Source organism: Triticum urartu, chromosome 7A, assembly GCF_056163025.1.
Source record: "Triticum urartu cultivar PI428250 chromosome 7A, HENAU_Tu73, whole genome shotgun sequence".
Taxonomy (NCBI): Eukaryota; Viridiplantae; Streptophyta; class Magnoliopsida; order Poales; family Poaceae; genus Triticum; species Triticum urartu.
In genome coordinates this window covers 743,453,565-743,474,605 of record NC_141879.1, presented here as the reverse complement: position 1 = coordinate 743,474,605, position 21,041 = coordinate 743,453,565, and the positions used below count along the sequence as shown (strand labels likewise).

The window sequence follows — 21,041 nt, the reverse complement described above, 5'->3', positions numbered from 1 at the left end:
CAACTTGATTAAACGCAATTGGATAGGTCCTACTAGGTGTAGTTTCTGTGATCGGGATGAGACGATTAAGCATTTGTTCTTTGATTGCCCGTTGGCTAGAGTTCTTTGGCGGACGATCCATATTGCTTTTAATCTTACTCCACCGACTTCTGTCAATGCTTTATTTGGGACATGGCTTAATGGGGTTGGGCCTGTTCTCGCAAGACATATTCGGGTTGGAGTTTGCGCTTTGTTATGGACTATATGGAATTGCAGAAATGATTTGGTTTTTAACAGAACATCACGGATTCATTTTTTACAGGTTATTTTCCGAGCTACGGCACTGATCCGTTCGTGGTCGCTACTCACTCCGATGGAGGCCAGGGAGCATTTGGTTACTGGATCTATCCGTTGGGAGATGGTCGCTCGGAATATCTTCAACCGGTTTGGATGGCGGTCATGTAATAGGATAGGCAATTAGTTTCCCTATCTATTGTTAGCCAGCCGGTTGTGGCATCTTTTTTGGGCTAGTTTGTATATCTAGCCGTATGGAGCTCTGTGTGAGCTGCATTTCTCTTTTTCCTTTTTGTTAAGCTGGAGACTGTGGAACATTGTTGGCACTTTTGCCCTTTTTTTGTTTAATAAGATGGACGTATGCATCGTTCTGATGCAGAGGCCGGGGAGACCCCCCTTTTCGAAAAAAAACAATATAGGATGCGTGCATTTTCTTCCTTCAGTGGTGTGTCTCTTTTCTATCTTCTTTTTACCTTGTAACACTATACTACTCAACAAGAATGTACATTTGGCAACACAAGTACTTCCAAAATTCCCACTTCCCACCAAGGTTGGAAAAAGTGGTAGGCGTAAGTGAGGCGGTTGGCCTTCGCTTAGTGCCTAGGCGGTGCCTAAGCGCCCTAGGCACGGCCTAGGCGGCAATATAGTTTTTAATTGTAGTGTATTTGTGATTATTATATGGCTGTTGATATTAGTTTAGGGCATATAAATAAGTTAATTACCATCTACTGTCATTGGAATATAACCCGTTTGACATATCAGTGCAGTATGTGGCATGATTTCTTTCTTGCGTAGGCAATTCCTTACTTGCCATGCCTAGACCTCCATTTATGCCCTAGGCGAGGTGTTTGGCCATTGCCTAGCGCCTAGGCATGCCTAAGTGTCTCCTAGGCACTGCCTTTTTCCAACCGAGCGTCCCACCCATGACGTTGTTTTTTTTAACACCAACTTTAATTAATTAACCAACCATACCAGTACACTCATTCGATACAATATTCACCACACAGGGCGGTACATCATTTACAAGAATACCATCTAATCTATTGTCAAAGCTATACTTAGCGATTAAATGAGCCACCATATTGGCCGTACGGCTAATCTTTGACAATTGAAGATTGTTGATCAACTTCGAGATACTCAACGCTTCCATCTTCAGGTCACGCATAGCAAACCTGTCATAGTCCCCCGATGCAAGAGACGCTACCACAAAAGCGCAGTCAGTCTCTAAAATTATAGGATTATGAAGAGAAATACCTATGTAGAGACCGGCAATGCAAGCTCTAAGCTCTGCTTCCTCCATGCTTTGACAGGCACCAATGAAATCCCACGACAAAACAATACCTTCCCCTTCCTCGTCCCTGACCACTACCCCCACACTGGCTTCTCTAATGGACTCCATGAAGCTAGCATCGACATTAATCTTGAACCAACCTGCAGGAGGCGGGGACCAGCCACTACTCGCATCCAGAGAATTAGGAACTCCGCTAATCCGGATCAACGGCCCTTTTCCTTTATTTTGAAAATTCACCGGCGTCGGAGAATGATATGCACCAAAGTACGCCCAATAACTGTCCACAAAGCAAGCAGAAGCTGAAACTGATTCCTTTCCTTTACCAAAGATCAAATCATTTCTCAAATGACAGGTCCTCCAGAATAAGAATATAATTTGGTCTCGCATTACGGGGTTTAATTGACTCAGGAGAACAATAAACCAATCATACCCCGTATATCTGAAAACCTCCTCATCAGGTAGAGCCCAAATGTTCCTCATGGCCATGCGAAGCGCACGCGCCTTCGGGCACAAGACAAGCGCATGGAAGGTATTTTCATCCTCCATGCCACAAATAGAACACGTACTAACAGAGGCTTGATGATGCGCCACTCTATTAACCTGTACGGCCAAGCTATTGGAAGCAACCCTCCATGCAAAAATACGAATCTTCTGAGGAATGTTTGCCTTCCAAATAATATTCCAAATTTTCCTCTCCGTCCCTACCGCCTCATTGGATTGTCCCTCATCCTCTTTGTTATCCTTAAGGGTGAGCGCTAATTTGTACGCACTCCTAACTGAGAACAACCCTGACTTTTCATAATGCCAAGCAACAAAATCTGCCTCCCCATTTGATTGGATCCGCATCCTCAAAATCTCATCCGCATCATAAGGGTAAAATAAATGCCTAACCAGCTCCTCATCCCATCTCCTTTCACCACTCGTGAACAAATCCTCAACCCATTTAACTCTAGTTCTATTCTTCTTTGCAGAGATTTTAAGTCCAGAAGCTCTAGGAAGCCAATTATCTCTCCAAATATGTATATTAGCCCCATCACACACTCTCCAAATAACTCCGGATTTAAGCAGCTCCAACCCATGCAGAATACCTTGCCATGTGAGAGAAGCCGACTGCGGGAAAGCTGTGTCTAAAATATGCCCCTGTGGATAATATTTTGCCTTGATCACTCTGGCACACAGAGATTCCGGATTTACCACCAGCCTCCATGCCTGCTTCGCTAAAAGAGCCTGGTTAAATAATCTGAGATCCCGAAAACCCATCCCATCCTCCGCTTTAGGCTTTGTCATCTTATCCCAAGCCAACCAATGAGTCTTCCTTCTGTTTTCCTCATCCCCCCACCAGAAATTCCTTATAATCTGAGCTAATTCCTCGCACAGAGATGCCGGGAATTTAAAAATACCCATAGCATACACCGGAAGAGCTTGCAGAACAGATTTAATCAACGTTTCTTTTGCCCCACAAGAAGCATATTTCTCTATCCAGTCCGATAGTATTTCGAGAGCTTTGTCCTTAGTGGATTGAAATTTGCCCGCCTTCATTCGACCTTGAGGCACCAGTAAACCAAGATATTTGTCCTCAAATCCTTCGGCGGTAATGCACAAAATTACCATAACAGCCACTTGAACTTACAAACTACATTTTTTACCAAACATGATAGAGCATTTATCTGGGCTCAACAATTGGCCAGTCCCTTTCTCATATGTTGAAATAATATTTTTAATTGTCAACGCTTGATCAATGGCTCCCTTGAAAAATAAAAGACAGTCATCTGCAAATAATAGATGTGAAATACCCGGCGCTTGCCTGTTCACCTTGAATTCTAGCAGCGCTCCTCTATTACACGCATCCTGTAACAACACAGAGAGGGCCTCGGCCACGAACAAGAATAAATAAGGAGATAGAGGAATAGTAGTGCCAAAAGCATTTTCGGTAAGATAATACATGAATAACCACCACATTTTTGTAATTTGTTTACTATTGTTTTGTCTTACTATAATGTTGTTCTTTTCAGCAATGTGTCGTTGCATATGACAAAACAAAAGATAAGTACTTGAAGAAAGTTGTTATCCTTCGAGATGCAATTTCTGATTTACCGAAGGTTCACATCATAACATTTCCTCCTATGCTCATTGTTCCTCCAATGTTGCTTGAGCCCATGTGGATTTTATTTTTATGTGTTATATATCATTTTTACACAGGTAAAAAACAATCAACCTAATGATGTACTGGAGCATCGCAATAACCCCAAAACCGAAATCCAACGCTATATTCAGCTTAATCGTAAAGGTAATCCACCCAAGTGCGCCGGTTGAGTGTGCAAATTTTATCAATATATAAGTAGGTTAACCAAATAAACCGAAGTAAAAAATAAATTTATATTTCTTGAGATGAACAACCACACAAGTTGTCATTTTTTTGCACATGAGTCAAATTCACTACTAAGCACGTAAATTTTTCTTGTAACTTAGTTATTTTTCTCTTTTTAAAATGCTAAACACGTCCATAACCATCAACAGATGAATCAATGCATGCATATATAGTTATATACTGTTTGTGTAAAATAGTATGTGTTTTCAGTCAAAAATTTGTAAACTATTATTACGTCATTTTCAAATTCGCGTCAACTTTGGTTTTTATGGTATATACCAAAACCATACTGAAATAATTTGGTATATACTGTAACCGAACCATATTTTAATTTCATACCGTATTTACTGAAGTATTAATACCATACAAACCAAAAAACCGTATAAACCGAATAAACCGAACGTACAGAGTGATATGAAGGAAAATCATCAAAGTAAGTACGCCAAGGCTCCTTTTTGTATGATTTGTACAACATCGACCATTCATCGACGATCTGATCCTTATTTTGTTTGTTGAGTTGCGGACCATTCAGGCGCATATGGAGGGACGAGATTTCTCCGACTGTGTTCACCAGAGCTGAGCCTCACAACCACGTACATAATGCAAACTTTAAAGAAACTGCTCATGTTTCTTGATTCCTGACTGCTGGTTGTTGCTGATCAATGACTGAGCATGCGTTGACGGACATTCTTTGCTGGTCATCTTGCATCTGACGCAGGACCGGGTCCTGACCGTCCGCGAGAATGCGAGGCTGCAAGGCTTCCCGGACTACTACAGGCTCTTTGGCACTATAAAGCAGAAGTAAGTTAGGTAGCTGCTATGTGTTTGCTAACACAGAGACCATCTATCTCTGAACATGTAACGCATTTTCTTTCCATGTAGCTGATTCGGCTGCGTTGTGCTTGTTTTGTATCACCTGGATATACCCAGGTTGGCAATGCGGTTGCCGTCCCGGTCGCTCGAGCCTTCGGATGCTCCCTTGGGCGTGCTTACAAGGGTGAAATCAACGGAGACCGGCCCCTGTTCGAACTACCCGAGAGTTTCAGCCTTTTGTATCAAGCGTCTGCCACAGGATCGTCCGCAGGAGTAATTCTCAGCAGCGAAGTAGAATGATTGTTTGACTGGTTATGTTGATTTGGGTCATAGTTATGCACACACTTGTGAAGAAAATTTTGTAACTTACTTAACTGAGATGCATCTAAGAAGTGACTGGCACTGAAGATTGTTTTGGAGTTTCTGCTTCTTTGTGTTGTTTTGCCACAAGGGTAGTTTCTAAAACTCTTCATACACTCTTGGTATTGCTGAAGAAAAATATTAATATCCTAAATGGTGGTAGTTGCAAGTAAAACCAAATCTAATTGCATTTTGGTAATGACCATGATTAATTTGCGCAAATGTTTACCAAGCAAGCACATTCTGAATACCCAGATCAATTAATAATAGTACTAATTCTGGAATAGATAGATCCACATGAATAGAAGGCAAATTAACAGAGGCAAGTTCAGTGCAGCTTCCATGGCACAGCCTCCTAGTCCTAAACACACTAGAAAATACTAGAATAGAGTTCTCTAATGAGACCTGGTTCAGCATAGAGTAATGGAATCCTCACAGCCCAAGAGCCACAACAGGGCACATAGTTCTACTTAATTATCAGTACAGCCACACCTTCAGTGAACTGATCACCTAACGTGCAGGTGAGCAGGCATGGAGCCTTTTTATTAGAGCAGCAGTAGATTGTAGAGCATCATCAGCAGTAGAACATGACCTTCTTCACGCTGTCCTTGAGCGCAGGGAGGGGCCTGACGACCCCGGCGCCGGCGGCGCGGGTGCTGCGGGACGTTGACGAGCCGGACTTGCGCGCGCTCGAGATGGAGCCGCTGTCGGAGCTGTCCGGCTCCATGTAGAAGCGGGCGCGGAAGGCGGCCAGGTGAGCGTAGTATGCTGGAGGGACTGCAAATGCAGGGGAAGCAGAAAACGTTTTCAGTCAGTCAGAAATGTTTATCACAGTTCAAGACTTTCAGCATGTTGGCAAACATAAGTTATTTAGGATGGCAAAGATTTCAGGGTGCGGACTTACCGATCGACACCGAGCGCGTGCACCTCGCGTAACTGCACAAGAGGTCAGAGGAGATTGTAAGATAGGAAGACAATGCTCATTGTTCGTTGATCAAGAACACGATGAGAACCGGGCGAAGGATTGCAGAACTTACGTGTAGCAAAGGTTGTTGGTGAGGGTCTGCAGTCCATCAGCAGTGAAGTTGTTCTCATCCCACAGGACATGGTAATGCGCGGGGCGGCTCGTGCCCTACCCACAATGGAGATCATTTCAACCATCACCTCATAGTCTAAATGATGAAAACAATATGCAAGTATGTCTCAGTTTACCTTGATGCCGGCATGGCTGCACAGGAAGAAATCAAACTCTGTAGGGTGGCAGATCTTGGAGTCAATGACAGTGCCTACAAACAAATGAAGCAAGGCAGATCAATCATGGAGACAAGATCAGATCATGACAGAACACAGTGAACGATATATTGGCATGACAGTAACTCACCAGGAAGGATGTTGCCGCTCTTGTCGACGGTGCTTTGGTCATTGTGGTTGTGCGCAAACAGCCTGGTGTGGTGGCGCTTCTGGACCACGACGAATGTAACCAGCGGCTGGTAGTTTGCTTCTAGCGATGCGCATGCCTGAGAGACATATCAAGGAAGATCAGAATGGAGAAGGTAAAAACCCTGAAAAACAGGGGAAATTGTACTGTTTGTTACCTTTCTGATGGCATCAAGCTCATGCAGTAGAACTTGGTAGAACTGGCCTTCACTCACGCCATCCCTGCGTAAAGGCAACCACCTTTAGTCCCAGCTCTCAAGTATATATCACAAGCTATTTTTCCAAACAAACTCCAGTGTTAACACCACAGGTTTTTTTTAAAAAAAATTGTCTCAAAGTACTAGTGTAGAATTTCTGCAAGGCAGCATACCTATAGAAAATAATACGCTCAGGCTTTTCTCCGGTTGTTCGCTTAAAGGATATAAGAAGCTCCCTGGAAACATGTGCAGCACAATGTGTGACTTGTGCCGAAAAGTATAAAGACAAGGAAAGGAGACTGGGGAGGGTGAGGGACTGAGGTGGATACCTGACCATGCCACCATGGATGGTTCCTCTCTGAGGATCATGAGTCACATTGTACAGATCCTCTATTAATTCCTGCCTGTGAGTCTGAGCAGAGACTAGGCCAGCATACTTGGTCACCTCAGGCCAATCCTGGGTGGCCACAACCTGCAGGGCAAGGCAACATGACAGAAATATAAGGTTAATGTTTTTCTTTCAGCAAATATGCCGATCGATCGATGTAGATAAGAACAGAACAGTCACTGAACATGGAGAGTATGAGATTGTTCAACTTACTGCAGCAATGGAGGGGCTGCTGTCTTCACCAGGATGAGGATGGGTGACATCTGCGCCGAATATGATCGTCGGCTTGTCGGTAACCAAAGGAATGCGCCTTGTCAACGCATCAGCCAGTACAGTGTTCCTTCCCCCAACCTTCATCAAGAAAAAAAGGTCACGTTAGACTCGACAACCGAAGAAACGCACAAAAAGGCAACAAGAAGTTGAACACCTACCTTGACATTTATCTTGAGAGAAAGGTTTGCCAGGATTTGCTTGTTCATCTTGAACACTTGCTTTGTCAAACAACACTGGGAAATTAGCCCAAGGTCGATCTCGCAGACACGCTTCAGGTCACCTGATATCGTCACAGTGTGAGCATTTTGGCCAAACCTAGGGCCTAACAGTTGCAGAAATAGACATAGCCGAAACTTAAGTTACCATAAAGTGAGCCATTGTTATCAGGGAGTATCCCAATAAGTAATTCGATCTCCTTGCGCTGCGGTCCAAGTGCGGTCATGGCATCATGGAACCTAGCTTTCAAACCTCTCTCCACTTGATCAGGGCGCACGTATATAACCGGAAGAACAGGCTCCAAAGCAAAGTCCTATAATTGACAGTAAGTAGTACTGTTACTGTTGTAAACAACAAGTACAGAGAAAAAATAGCATGTACAATGTGCAAAAAGTGTAACTTGAAGCATTTCAGGGGTACTTGCCATTCCTGAGGCTTGGCACATGCGAGCGAGTTCACGGCAGAATCCAGTAGCCATACTCTCTTGCACATTTCGAGCGAAGTTGACACACAGCCAGCTCCTGACTCTAGCACCATTGACCATTTTCTGCATAAAGAAAAAAATGAAAAATGAACAGTAAGGGTCGAGATAAAGTACACAAAGGCGATATGATTCATGTAGCATTAGTACGGCTGTTTGATGGATTGTTATTTTATTACCTTGTTCATCATATTCCACTGGCCAACTCTAGGCAAGCAATCCTTCTCTCTACCAGTCTCGCTGTACTTAAGCTGAAAGAATAGAAAAACAGGGGAAGCCATTGTACCAGACATTCAGAAAACAGGGGAAGTTACAGAAACTTGTGTAGTATGTCCAGCTCTCATGCACCATCCATTCATAAAAAAAGATCACTCGCACAATAAGGGCACTAGAACTTCAAAAGACATTGTCTCAGCACAATTGAGGTACTTCTTCCACCTACCCGAGGAGCAGGCAAAATCCGTGCCTCGACTGATGCCAGGCGCTCGCTGATCTTAATACCAAACTCTTTTGCATACGGATCATCGTGGTAAGAGTTGTGATTCACCATCTGTGGACACACACACAAAAAAAGGTTATGTTCTGCATAATCATGTGAGATTGCTCACTTGCACATAGTAGGATGGTAGAAGTCCCAACAATGCTAAGAATGCTATACCTGAACTATGTCACGCTCCCGGTCATGTGGACGCTGGCATGTCTCCTCAAGAAGAGCTCTTATCTGACCCTGGTTCAGCCTCTTGGAGTACCTCTGCCCCTCCACTATTTTGCAGACCTGAATAAATTCAGTCCAGGATTGTAAGCACAGATCATAAACAATTGGTTCACAGGTTTCGCTGTGAAAGGTTGAAAAGAAAATAGAGCAGGATCTTCACTATGTAAAAAAGAAAAGGGAGTGTATTTTCAGTATTAGCATTATACCTCCATGGGGAGGTAATTTGGACGCTGCTGGTTGCCAACTGTCAGACAGGGAAGGTTGATGTGCTGGATGGCAAACCCATATGTCTCCTGAAAATACTGGACAACCGACTTCACCGTGCCCCCTTGATCAACAGGAAAACTGCAGTAAAAGAACACCATTTTTTTAGGAATACAAAAATAGCTCCATAGGTTTTCCATTGTACATGAATGGCTTCAGACGAAATAAGAGGGAAATCAGAATGGTGCATGATGAAAAGAGGAAGCTCCATACCTTAGCTCCCTTGTTGTCTGAGCTGTTAAACCAGATATCCGGTACTTGCGCCGTATGTTGCCACGGTGAGTAACTTCCACCTTGACTCCTCTTAGGGCCTTCTTGATCTAGCGTGTTCAACGATAACATCAGCTTTGCTTGCTAACTTAGTTAATAAAAATTACGAAAAATATTTATGCAAGAAATCACAGCTCAACTAATCTATTGCGAAAATAAAGCCATTCAAACTTTGATGAGTTATCGGAAACGTATTCATCAATAAGCCGACAATGGACTGTAAATTCATTTAACATACCCAACACTACCGTCTTACAACAAAGGCTAATCTTCCTAAACAAAGTAGGACAAAATGTTGAGTACAAACTACAAAGTGTTAGCCAAGTATACCTTGACTCGCTCGGCATCCGAGAGGGACCTTGAGTGAATGTCAGCGTTCAAAAGCTGCCCGACAAAATCGAGGACAGGCAGCGGCTCGAAGAAAGATGTTGCTGACATATCTAAAAAAAGGCAGAGAAAGGAAGGTCAGTGTATATTGAGGGAAGTATAGAAGGAAGTGTGAAATCTTAATAAACAATTAAGCAACATCAAGAGGCATCTCTATCAAAAAAGTTCAGAGCAACAGAACTTTGTGAATGCATCCTACCATAAATAACAGTAACATCACATCCAAAGATAGCTGTAAGCCTGGAATGCAAAGAATGTGTATTAAAGCTATCTTAAGTTATCACTGATTATGCTAGTGAGCTAGCTGGTTTTAAGTGCATTTCACATATCATTTTTCCTATCTTCAATTCATTAGAGAAGCGTTGTCTCTGAACAAACAAACAAACAAAAAAGATCATGTGTATGAGTTAGTCATGTAAACTTTCTGTACATGAGGCCTTAATGGCATAACCATAAGCAGGAAATTGGGCCACAAAATGAAGCATGGACCTAGTAATGAGCATCATAATAATTAGATACCTAACAGAAGAGTACTTGTGTTGAGTACACAAATGGATAGGGAGTTTCCCCCTCACTGAAAAGTGAAAACTACACATATCTATCAGAAGGCTTTAGTTCTGAATGTTCTGTTCAGCAGAACAACACTGATGTGAACATGAAAATGCAGCAATTTCCACTTCTAATCAGTGGGTTCACAATGTACTGGTACTAGTAGGGAGTACATATGATTAGCATACAAGCATTCATGAGAAAAAAGTGAGAGCTTTACCGATGTTGAGCGACAATCCCATCTGGGTAGGGCGAATGGTCTGATAAAACCCGCGCCAGCTCTCGACTCCGTCCCCGAGGGACCGCCGCCTCCCGAAGTCCGGCGAGAAGAACGATCGACCATATGGCGCATATCTACAGGACAGTTCATGGAAGCATGTCATCCTTTCAGCTCCTCACACATACTTCCTACTAGCATATCATCCTTTCAGTCCCTCACCGATATCTCCTAGTAGTATTACATAATGCGTAGTAAGTGATCTAGCAATGTACTGTACCTAGCTGTTGGCAGCTCACGCAGGACAATGTCAAGGACCTGCAGGGCCTCCTGGGGAGCCTCAGCCTGCCTCCCGGCGATGTACTGCTCGAGGCGGCGCAGATCGGCCCTCGCCGCGTACCTGATCACCACCTTGAAGGTTCTCTCACGCCTACATTATCACAGCAAGAACACAGTCAGAAATGGAATGCCATCATAAGAAAAACAGGAGGATTTTCATGTTCACATTGGAAAAGTACATGGTGGTGGTGAGAACTGAGAAGGGGAAGCAGGGCGGATCACCTCTCCTGGCCGGAGCCGTCGTCCTCCTCGAGCACGGTGATGTGGAACTCCTTGGAGGTGAAGGGCAGCGGGCCGGCGGTGTACATGCTCTTGCGGCCGTCGTAGGCCGGGAGGCGGCCGCCGAGGTAGGACGCCCGGTGCAGGCGCACCAGCTCGCCCATGACGGCGCGGCCGGACACCCGCGACGTCTCCGGCGTGATGGCCACGTCGTACTGGTGCAGGTCCTTGTCCGGCAGCTCGGCCAGGAAGTGGTTCGCCTTCACCAGGCACCGCGTGCCGGCCCGCCCGCTCCCGGGGCGGTGCGGGAACTTGCACGAGCTGTCCGCCCGCGGGATCGGCGCGCGGGTCACGACGAGCTCCCTGCCGGTGCCGGTGGTGACCGAGACCGAGTCGCCGTCCATGGACAGGGCGTCGAACTGGTCGGTGACGTCCTCGAGCTCGAGGTGCTCGGCGACGGCCTCGAGGGCATCCGGTGGCGGCGGGGCCGGGGCGGGCGGAGCCGGAGCGGCGTCGTCCTTCTTTGCTTGGCGCAGCTCGGGAGCTATCGTGGCGGCCGCGCCGCCGTTGCCATTGGCGTGCGTCTGCGGTGGATGCGCCGGAGCAGGGGCGGCCGGACGCCACTGCTGCGCGGCCCCGCGAGGCTGGTAGGAGCCTCCCCCTCCTCCTCCGCGGCCGCCTTGCTGCGGGTAGAAGCCGAAGCCGCCGCGGCCACGGCCGCCGACCCTGCCCTGGCCGCCCCCTCTCCCGCCGCCACCTTCATCGCCGAACCCCGGCATCCTCGGCCTCCACGACCCCATGCTCGCTCGATCAGCTGCAGCCAACGAGAGAGAGACCAAGATCTCAGTCAGAACAATGGCGTGAGCGTACTCAACTATATACCATCTCGAAGCAAACAAGATATTTCTCTCGGGATTTCATCAAACCAAGCAAGAAAAGATGCATCTTTCGGCTCGTTCTTTCTTTTCATCAAACTCGGGCCAAAAAAGCAGGGGAACCCAAATCCACCGGCCGCAAGAGAAGAGACGCGAATGGCAGAGATCGGAGAGGAAATGCGATGGCCCTATCGTCACCTTGGCCGGCCGGAGAAGGGGGTCGATCCGAACTCCTGGGCTACAGGAGTCCCTCTCTCGCTGCTCTGTTCCTTCAGAGAGAGGAGGAGGGGTTGGGGCTGTGAGTGTGGAGTGGAGGTGGATGGGGGGAGAAAACGCCAAGGAGATGACTTTATATGCTCTAGCTAGTGTCTTGCAGTGCACCCCACTCCACACACACCCTCCTCCTCCTCCTATTTCCTCCCTTGATTTCTCTGCTGTTTGTAATTCCTGCTAGGTTATGTTTTCACAGCGCATTTATTTTGTTTATTTAAGTTGTTCATTTGCTGGTTGCTGGTTCTTGTAAAGACATTCTACTATGTTCATTATCTTGTCAAAAACAAATATTGTGCAAACTTATAAGTACTTCCCGCCGTGGCGGTACGCATGGCGACGGAGCGGACGGCTTCGTGTAGAGTTCCTCCTCTAGCTTGTGATGTATTGTATTGCATCTTTTCTTTTTATTGAACTTAAACCACGACATTATTTACGAATTGACGAAGTATTTGTTGAGCTGCTTCAGTCTCGTTCAAAAACAATTCGTCGTGGATCAAGTGCTAGATCGGCATTGTGCTTTATTTTTGGTCAAAAGATTTTAAACAACCGATAACAAGATGGACCGTGTTTCTCGAAAAAGAAATGACAAGAGGGGCCAATTGGAAAATACAAATTGAACTAAGAACGATGGAGGCTGATTTACAAAGTACAGAAAATATATTTGATTTCAGAAAAATAATCTCTTTTAAATGGGTGCCGAAAAATGAGAAATGTTTTTATTCAAGTGACAGATGATAAAAGCCAAATGTCTACATCTAGCACTGACAAACTTTATTGATGAATTTATAATTGCAAGCTTTGGGCAACCTAGAATGGAACTGTTCTAAAGGGATTTATTAAACTTTGAAATACTTTTGAAGAAAACTCAAGCTCTAGGCAGCCTAGAGTGGAGCTGTTTTCAAAGTATTTCTAAAATTTTGAAACGTTTTTTTTATTTTGAAAATTGCATGCTCTAGGCAACCTTGAGTGGAAATATTTACAAAGGATCCTAAAATTTTGTTCAAAAAATTTCAAGCTCTAGAAAACTTAGAGTTTCAACTATTTTCAAACTATTTCTAAAACCTTTCAATAAATTTATTGGTAACCTAGGGTGGAATTGTTTTCACTAATTTCTAAAAGTTTGAATTGTGTTTTGGTTTTTAAAACTGCAAGGTCTAGGCAACTTAGCGAGGAACTTTTTTCAAAGGATTGCTAATATTTAAAATACATTTAAAAAATTGAAGCTCTAGGTAGCCTAGAGTGGAACACTTTTCATAACTTCAAAGTACATTTATCTTGAAAGAAAACAAAATATATCACTGATTTGGTTTTTTGAGAAGTTGAAGCTCTAGGTAACTTAGTGTGGAAATATTTTCAAGGAATTGCAAAACTTGCATATTTGCTTTTGGTTTTTAAAATTGATTCTCTAGGCAACAGGGAGTGGAATTATTTTCAGAAGATTCTATAACTTTGAAATACATATAAAAAAATTGCAATCTCTAGGAAACCAAAAACACAGATGATTTCAAAACTCGGGAAACATTTTTTTGTTTTCAAAATTGCAAGATCTAGGCAACCTCGAGCACAATTGATTTCTAAAAAACAGAAATACTTTTCTAAAATTGCAAGTTGTAGGAAACCTGAAGCAAATTTGATTTCAAAGGATTTCTAAAACTCAGATATTTTTGTTTTGAATATTTGAAACTCTAGGTAACCGAAGTGGAATCGTTTTCAAATGATTTCTAAAAGTTTTTTTTTTCGAGATTGACGGGGGGGGGGGGGGGGGGGCAAAACCCCCACCGCTTGTTATATTCCAACTCGAAGGTGACTTGGCAGTCAGTACAGATACAAGTAAGCGCCCAAAGGCGCAAAACAAAATTACAGGGAAGGGCAAGAGAAAGCCCAAAACTAGAAGAAAGAAACAAAATGGAGGGGAAGGCTGGCACCAGTACCAAACCGAAACCCCTGGAGACCGACATCTCGGGTAGCGAGCTCCGCTGAGCAGCTTGTTCCACCTCTGACAATGAACCACAACAAGGCCTAGGGAGAAACATACGGGCACCAAACCAACAACTCACAATGGAACATCACTGGCATGAACGAAGGGCGTCGGATAGCCGAGTTCATGCGGCGACACTGGTGTGCGCCGGCGAAGCCGAAAGACAATGCACCACTGAGACCGAAGGGCGCGGCACCGGTGTACGGCCGCCGAGGTCGAAGGGCAGCGTGCTGCCAAGGCCACCCCAGGATGTCCCCGCGAACGTCGTCCGGGCCACCATGAAGCACAGCCCTAACGGAAAGGAGACACCAAAGTAGAAGCATACCGAGAAGCATCACTGGCGCAAACGAAGAGCGTCGGATAGCCGAGTTCGAGCGGCGGCACCGGTGTGCCTCCGGCGAAGCCAAGAAGGCAACGCGCCACCGAGACCGAAGGGCGCAACACCGGTGTACTGCCGCCGAGGTTGAAGGGCAGCGTGTCGTCGAGGCCCCCCAGGATGTCCAAGCAAGCTCCACTCGAGTTGCCAAGAACAATGGCCAGCCATGATCAGAGCCGAGGTGGAGATGAAGCAACAAGAGGCGAGTCCACCCGAAGCAGAAGAAATCCAAGAAGATGCCCCCAAGGAGGAAACGACGTAGAGACGTCGACACCATCTGACACAGAGAACCCCGGGTCCGAGATTTCTCCCGGGATCTGAGAAGCTTGGGGGGGGGAGGGAAACAATGCCAAACTCGACGCCTTCAAGAAGGGAAAATGGCGGCTGTAGTCGTCATCGTCGATGAAGTTTTCACCCGGCAGCGCGTCCTCCACCTCGCAATCGGAGCAAGTCGGCCAACCACCACCGTAGCGCTAGGCAGCCATGAGCTGTGAAGCAAGCAACGGAGGGCCAAAGAAGCAGCAACACACCGGGCAGCAGCACGCAGAGCCGAGGCCGAGGTGCACCGCGGCCAGCGTGAGGCCGCAACGAGAGAGCACGGGGAGCCGGTTGGCGAGGCCATCCGAACACGCCAGATCTGGTGCTGAAGAACGACCACCAAAGACTGGCAACGGCAGAGGGACGAGTGGTGGGGGTCGGGGTAGAGGGTGGACGCAGCAAGGAGGGCACGCCCGGCCGCCACGGCAAGTTGGCCGGAGAGCAGCACCACCGGTCGTGGCCCAGATCCAAATGGGGCAGACCAGACCAACGCAGCAAGGGGGAGCCGCATCCGGAGGGAGACCCATCACACCGGCAGCTGGCGAGGAAAACACCGCCGGGGGAGGGCGCTCCCGCCGCCGGAGGAAGCCGACGGAGCTGACAGGTACGGATCTGGAGGAGCGGTGGAGGAAAAAGGCGTGGGGCGAAGCGGGAGGGGGAGAACGGCCTCGCCGCCGCCATCCCTGGGTCCGGCGCGGCTTCGCCGGCCGGCCCTCCGGCGACGGCGACGCGGGGTGGCCGGGAGGAGGGGCGGCGGCCGGCGGCGACTGGGGTTCCCCTCGAGTGGCCCGGCTTGGGCGACGCGAGGGGCCGAGTCTCCCCTTTCTAAAAGTTTGAAATACATTGGTTTAAAATTTCATGCTCTAGACCTCGAAAGCGCAGGAGACGAGAGGAGATCACACGCGTGTTGCATGCGGCTTGCGGTATCTTGGGAGGGCCATTCGATTAGCGGCTGCATGCATGATCAATCAATGCTACTAGGTTAATGGTGCCAAGAACTAGTTCATATTCATTCAGACTAAATAAGATGATTATGTAGTAGTATGTATCACTACATATACCACGGGGAGCATAGCAGTGACTACACGTAAAGGGTTCACACTGTGCAGATCTGGGTCGCGAGCGAAGGTGGAGAAGGAAGGCGGGCAGGGGAAGATGAACGGGCAGCACGACGAGAACCTCGCCGGCCTCATCTTCTCTTGGTCCCTCCACGACGCCGTCAACCAGGACTTCTTCAGGGACAAGGTACACTAGAGGGAAACAGGGAACTATTCCCGGTTCCAGGGGGCCTGTAGTCCCGGTTCTGGAACCGGGACAAAAAGGTCAAGACTAAAGCACAAAACCTTTAGTCCCGGTTCGCTTATGAACCGGGACAGAAGGGGCTCCACGTGGTCGCTGCAGGGCGTCCAGGCAGAAGGTACCAACCGGAACCAAAAGGCATCCACGCGTCAGCAGCTGGCAGGAGCTGGGGTTATTAATTTTTTTGAAGGGGGGGAAGTTTAGGGGGCTTTGGAGGGTTAATTTAGGGTTTCATATTTTGTTAGCTAGCTAATAGAGAGAAGTGACCTCTCTTTCTCCATGCTTGGCCGACGCTATCTACTATACATACACTAGTAGAAAACTGGGCTTTGGTCACGGGGCAATATTCACATTAGTCCCCGTTCAGTCACGAACCGGGACTAATGTGAGCATTGTTTCTGGTTCGTGCGGCTAAGGCATTAGTCCCGGTTCACCTGAGCCCTTTAGTCCCGGTTTGAGACACGAACCGAGACTAAAGGGTGCGATGCCCTTTAGTTCCAGTTTGTGTCTCAAACCGGGACTAAAGATTAGACCTTTAGTCCCGGTTTGAGACACGAACCGGGACTAAAGGGTGCGATGCCCTTTAGTCCTGGTTTGAGAACAAACCGGGACTAAAGGTCCCATTTTCAAATTCTACCCCCCCCCCCCTCTCCGTGGATCACCTTTTTGTTTTGAAAAAATCAAAAGAAAATGATAAAAACTTCAAAAAATAAAATCCTTCGAGAGGTAGTTATATTACTATATCTACTAGTTAGGAAAATTTAAAAACTTAAATTTGGACATGTTTTACAAAAAATGTAGGGAAAATGTAAAACGACTATAACTTTTGCATATGATGTCAGAAAAAAACGTATAATATATCAAAATGTTCAGCACAAAAATCCGCATCCGATGGAGACCGCCTACGGCCTGTTTGCAATTTTTTAGAATCCTCAAATTCTAAAAGGAAAAAAGTTATGCTCAAATTTCAGTTTTTTTTGTTAAATCTGGTCAAACTACTTATTCAAGAAGTATTAGTGTTACTAAATAATTATTCAAGAATATTAGTGTTACTAAATAATTATTTCAGTTTTTTTGAATTTTGGTCAAATCTGGTAAAACTGTAGTCAAACTGTGGTCAAACTGTGGTCAAACAATGGTCAAACTACTTACTCAAGAAATATTAGTGTTACTAAATAATTATTTCAGTTTTTTTGTATTTTGGTCAAATCTGGTCAAACATTGGTCAAACTATGGTCAAATTGTGGTCAAACTATGGTCAAACTATCGTCAAACTACTTATTAAAGAAATATTAGTGTTACTAAATAATTATTGTTTTTAGAACAATAGTTTCAAACTCAAACAGTGAAATGTGTGACTTCATGTTACTAAATAATTCCTGAGGGTTAATAGGATTGACATCTTACTATTGTCAGGAAAACAACAAGTGCAGACTTGGAAACGAGGGAGAATAGAACCCGGAAGTTAAGCGTGCTCAGGCTGGAGTAGTGAGAGGATGGGTGACCGTCTGGGAAGTTAGATGATTTGGAATGATGAGGGGTGATTAGAGATTAGAGGTTAAATTGAGTTGTGATGAGGGGTGATTAGAGATTAGAGGTTAAATTGAGTAGTGATGAGGGGTGATTAGAGATTAGAGGTTAAAATAATTCAGAAATTTGAAAAAAAAATTCAAAAAAATCATAAAATTTCCTTTAGTACCGGTTGGTGTTACCAACCGGGACTAAAGGTGGACCTCCAGGCAACGGCCACATGGAGGGCCTTTAGTCCTGATTCGTATAAGAACTGGGACTAAAGGGGGAGGCTTTAGTACCGACCCTTTAGTCCCGGTTCCAGAACCGGGACTAAAGACCCTTATGAACCGGGACTAAAGGCCCCTTTTCTACTAGTGATATAGCGAGAACTCGACACGCTAGCTAGTAAGCAAATGAAGGAACCATTAATTACACAAGATCGTCATGAACATATACAGATAGAAGTGACCTCTCTTTCTCCGAGAGATTGGTCGAACAACAAGTTTTCGTATATCTATCTCACACTACTAGCTACATCTATACAATATAAGATCTCTTACAATCCCTAACATCTAAAGTCTATATCAATTTCCACATGGTATTCTCCCTTCTCATTGATGACGTGTGGTCAAGAAAGAATTCCACCAATTCCTCTTGAATTGCTCGTATGCGATCATGTGGTAGGAGTTCATCCCGCATCTACCATATCTAATTTAAAGAAGGGGTTCAATACATATATATGAAAGAAACTCAACACAAATGATGGTAATAAAATAAAATTGTGAATATTATTGTTTACGTACTTCATATTGTTTTTCAGAGTAGCCCCACTGAGCGGTCGCGTTGTAGATGAACTCGCAAACATAGTACCCACAAAAATCATTCTCGGCTTACTGCCACAAGCACTTTACGAGAAATAGAGTTCAATCAAACTGATAATCAAGCATGATAAATGGTATTGATGAAATTAGAATCAGTGGGAGATGCACGGAACTAGTTAGTACTACTTACTTTCGGGTGTGTAAATCGCAGCTCCCTCGGCAGTCCCAGAACAATTCCACTGAACTCTTTCCAAATCCCGCCAGACAAAGAAAATAATTAGTTGATATCAGGAAATGAAAAAAGTTGCCGATATGGTGCGATAATGATAGATTGAACTTACTTCTAGAGCATTGCAGTCATGTCCGCATAGTTCTGGGGATCTTTTCTTCTTGAGTATAAGACAATTACTACTCCCAGTCAAGCTTAATCTCTAGCAGTTGCGCACACATGCATAACTCATCAATTACATTACTATAACCTCGAGTAAGAGAAACCAAATATGCACAAGACAGTAACACTCACTGGAAGTTGTAAGGAAAAAGTATTTTCCCTTTGTTTTGATTTCGAAGTAAGGATTGTAGCAAGTTCTCCTCAGTATATTTGACTCTGTTTGTTACCGACCATTCATTTATGGTATTTGGGTTAATGAACTCAGTGTCATAGATTTGTGCTTTTCTGCATTCGACGATCTTCAATCTGCATAATATAGTGAGGATAATTATATATACATGCAATGAAAGAGTTGAGCTATATATAGAGACTTAATTACATAAGTAATACTTACAGAGAGTAGCAAGTCACGAGCTGTTTGTCGATGGCCAATTGATTGTATAACTGGAATAACTCCACAAATTCAATAGGCAACAACTCAGTTCCAGCGAGGTCGTGCTCCTCTTTAATTCTCAGCATCAAACTATCCTTCCCATACTCGTTGCAGGTTTTCATGTACCATTCATGCAATCTTTGCATCATCATTGTTAGAGGACGATGATCAGGTTTGACGAGAGGCTTCACGTACTGGTAGCTGAAGATGTCCACCTCCATTATTTCAAACTCTACATCATTGCTCAGGTAATCAGCAGGATTGGTACCGGGCAGTATCCCCGGATGATTAGCGACGGTATGGCTAGAAACCTTGAGCGGGGGGCATGATTGGTTCACCTATTGGCCGAGCTGGGGAATTTGTTTCCCACTTCTTCGTTGTGCTAACCTTGCATCATGGAAGTACTTCCCGACCGCCCCGCATCTTGATATGTCTTTTCAAGATAGCGGACATAGTTGGAATCCAACGGAGGCGGCGGTGGTTGCTTCAGGGCATCGATAGTGCACTTCACTTTCACCGGATCTACAGTCTCCTTCGGAGGTGGAGGTTTCTTTGCAAAATGGCCCCTCACTTTGGCAGCACAGATGTCCTTGTTTTCCTTGTTGGCCCTCTCATATGGTAACTTTTCCAGAGGCTTGAGAGATGGACCATATCTTAATTGCTTCCCGCCTCTGCTTGTACTGCTAGCCGCCGGACCGGCGGTGTCTCTCTTCCGCCGTTGCTGACACGGCGGAGTCTTCTGACACGCGGAGGAGGCGGAGGAGGAGGTGGAATGCCCTCACGCGCCGGAGGAGGCAGAGAAGGAGATGGAGTGCCCTGATCACTCGCCGGAGGAGGAGGAGGAGGAGGCGGAGTCCCCTGACTCGCCGGAGGAGGATGCGTCCAGTTCGGAAGCTTGATGTACTCCTTCCTCCATAGACAGGTACTCCTCAAAGCAAAACCAGATGATTCTCCCCTTCACTTGTAGGGTGGTCAAGCTCCAGCTTCTTAAATCCCTCCATTATTTCATCCACCGTCACAACAGCATAGCCATGTGGAATCGGACGACAGTGAAAAGTTCCATCAGCTTGGGGAGGTGCAACAGAGCAGACATCCGCCTTCAAAGTGAGGTTCTGGCATTTCGTCATTAGCTCGCAATGTTGAGCCTCTGTGATAGTATCCACGGGGTAGCGAGGAGCCGCGAAATCAAGCTGAACGAGCGCCGTGGAAGCCATGCTGCTTCTCCGCTAAGATAGTGGGGTAGCTTCATGCCGCTGAGATGGTTGGCTAGTAGCTGCAAGTTCCTCTAGCTTTGCTATTCTTGCATTGAGCTTTTGCATTTCGCTCACCTCCACTTTCCTCTTTCTCTCTCGGCTTCTGTAACCACCACTGTTGGGAAACCTAACCACCCATGAAACGGAGCTAGGTGTGCCTCGTGTTCGTCCAGGGTGCTCGGGATTCCCGAGGGCCTCAGTCAGCTTGTCCTTCTCTCTGCCGGAAACGAACGTCCTTCGCTGTGTTGCGGTGATATATTCCTTTGCTTGTCCTTCTCTTTGCTGATGGGTATTGCAAGTTGCTCGTCCGTCCAACGACACTCCCCTGTTTCTGGGTCCAAAGTTCCCCCAACCCCGAAGAACCAAGTCCTTGAACGGTCTGGCCAATTCAATGTCGCTGGTTGGACCCCTTTATCAAGCAGGTCTTGCTCAGCTTTGTCCCACAACGGCCAGGC

At 45.7% G+C, this 21,041-nt stretch overlaps 1 protein-coding gene and 1 pseudogene across 1 annotated transcript; both read right to left on the bottom strand.

Annotated features, from left to right (window-relative positions):
- Nucleotides 1-5,365: 5,365 nt before the first annotated feature.
- Nucleotides 5,366-12,288, bottom strand: LOC125523455 (protein argonaute 1D). Its single transcript, XM_048688488.2, has 22 exons — nucleotides 12,131-12,288; nucleotides 11,061-11,871; nucleotides 10,780-10,929; nucleotides 10,503-10,636; nucleotides 9,677-9,786; nucleotides 9,290-9,396; nucleotides 9,019-9,157; nucleotides 8,756-8,872; nucleotides 8,540-8,647; nucleotides 8,277-8,348; nucleotides 8,041-8,163; nucleotides 7,764-7,929; nucleotides 7,559-7,680; nucleotides 7,341-7,478; nucleotides 7,069-7,211; nucleotides 6,913-6,975; nucleotides 6,701-6,764; nucleotides 6,487-6,622; nucleotides 6,318-6,391; nucleotides 6,143-6,237; nucleotides 6,010-6,041; nucleotides 5,366-5,882 (listed from the first exon to the last, which is right to left on the bottom strand). The coding sequence occupies exons 2-22, from the start codon at nucleotides 11,855-11,857 to the stop codon at nucleotides 5,680-5,682; spliced, it is 3,093 nt and encodes a 1,030-aa protein (XP_048544445.1). The 5' UTR covers nucleotides 11,858-11,871; nucleotides 12,131-12,288; the 3' UTR covers nucleotides 5,366-5,679.
- A 2,744-nt stretch (nucleotides 12,289-15,032) lies between these two features.
- LOC147962626 (uncharacterized) lies at nucleotides 15,033-19,554 on the bottom strand (annotated as a pseudogene).
- Between the last annotated feature and the right edge of the window lie 1,487 nt (nucleotides 19,555-21,041).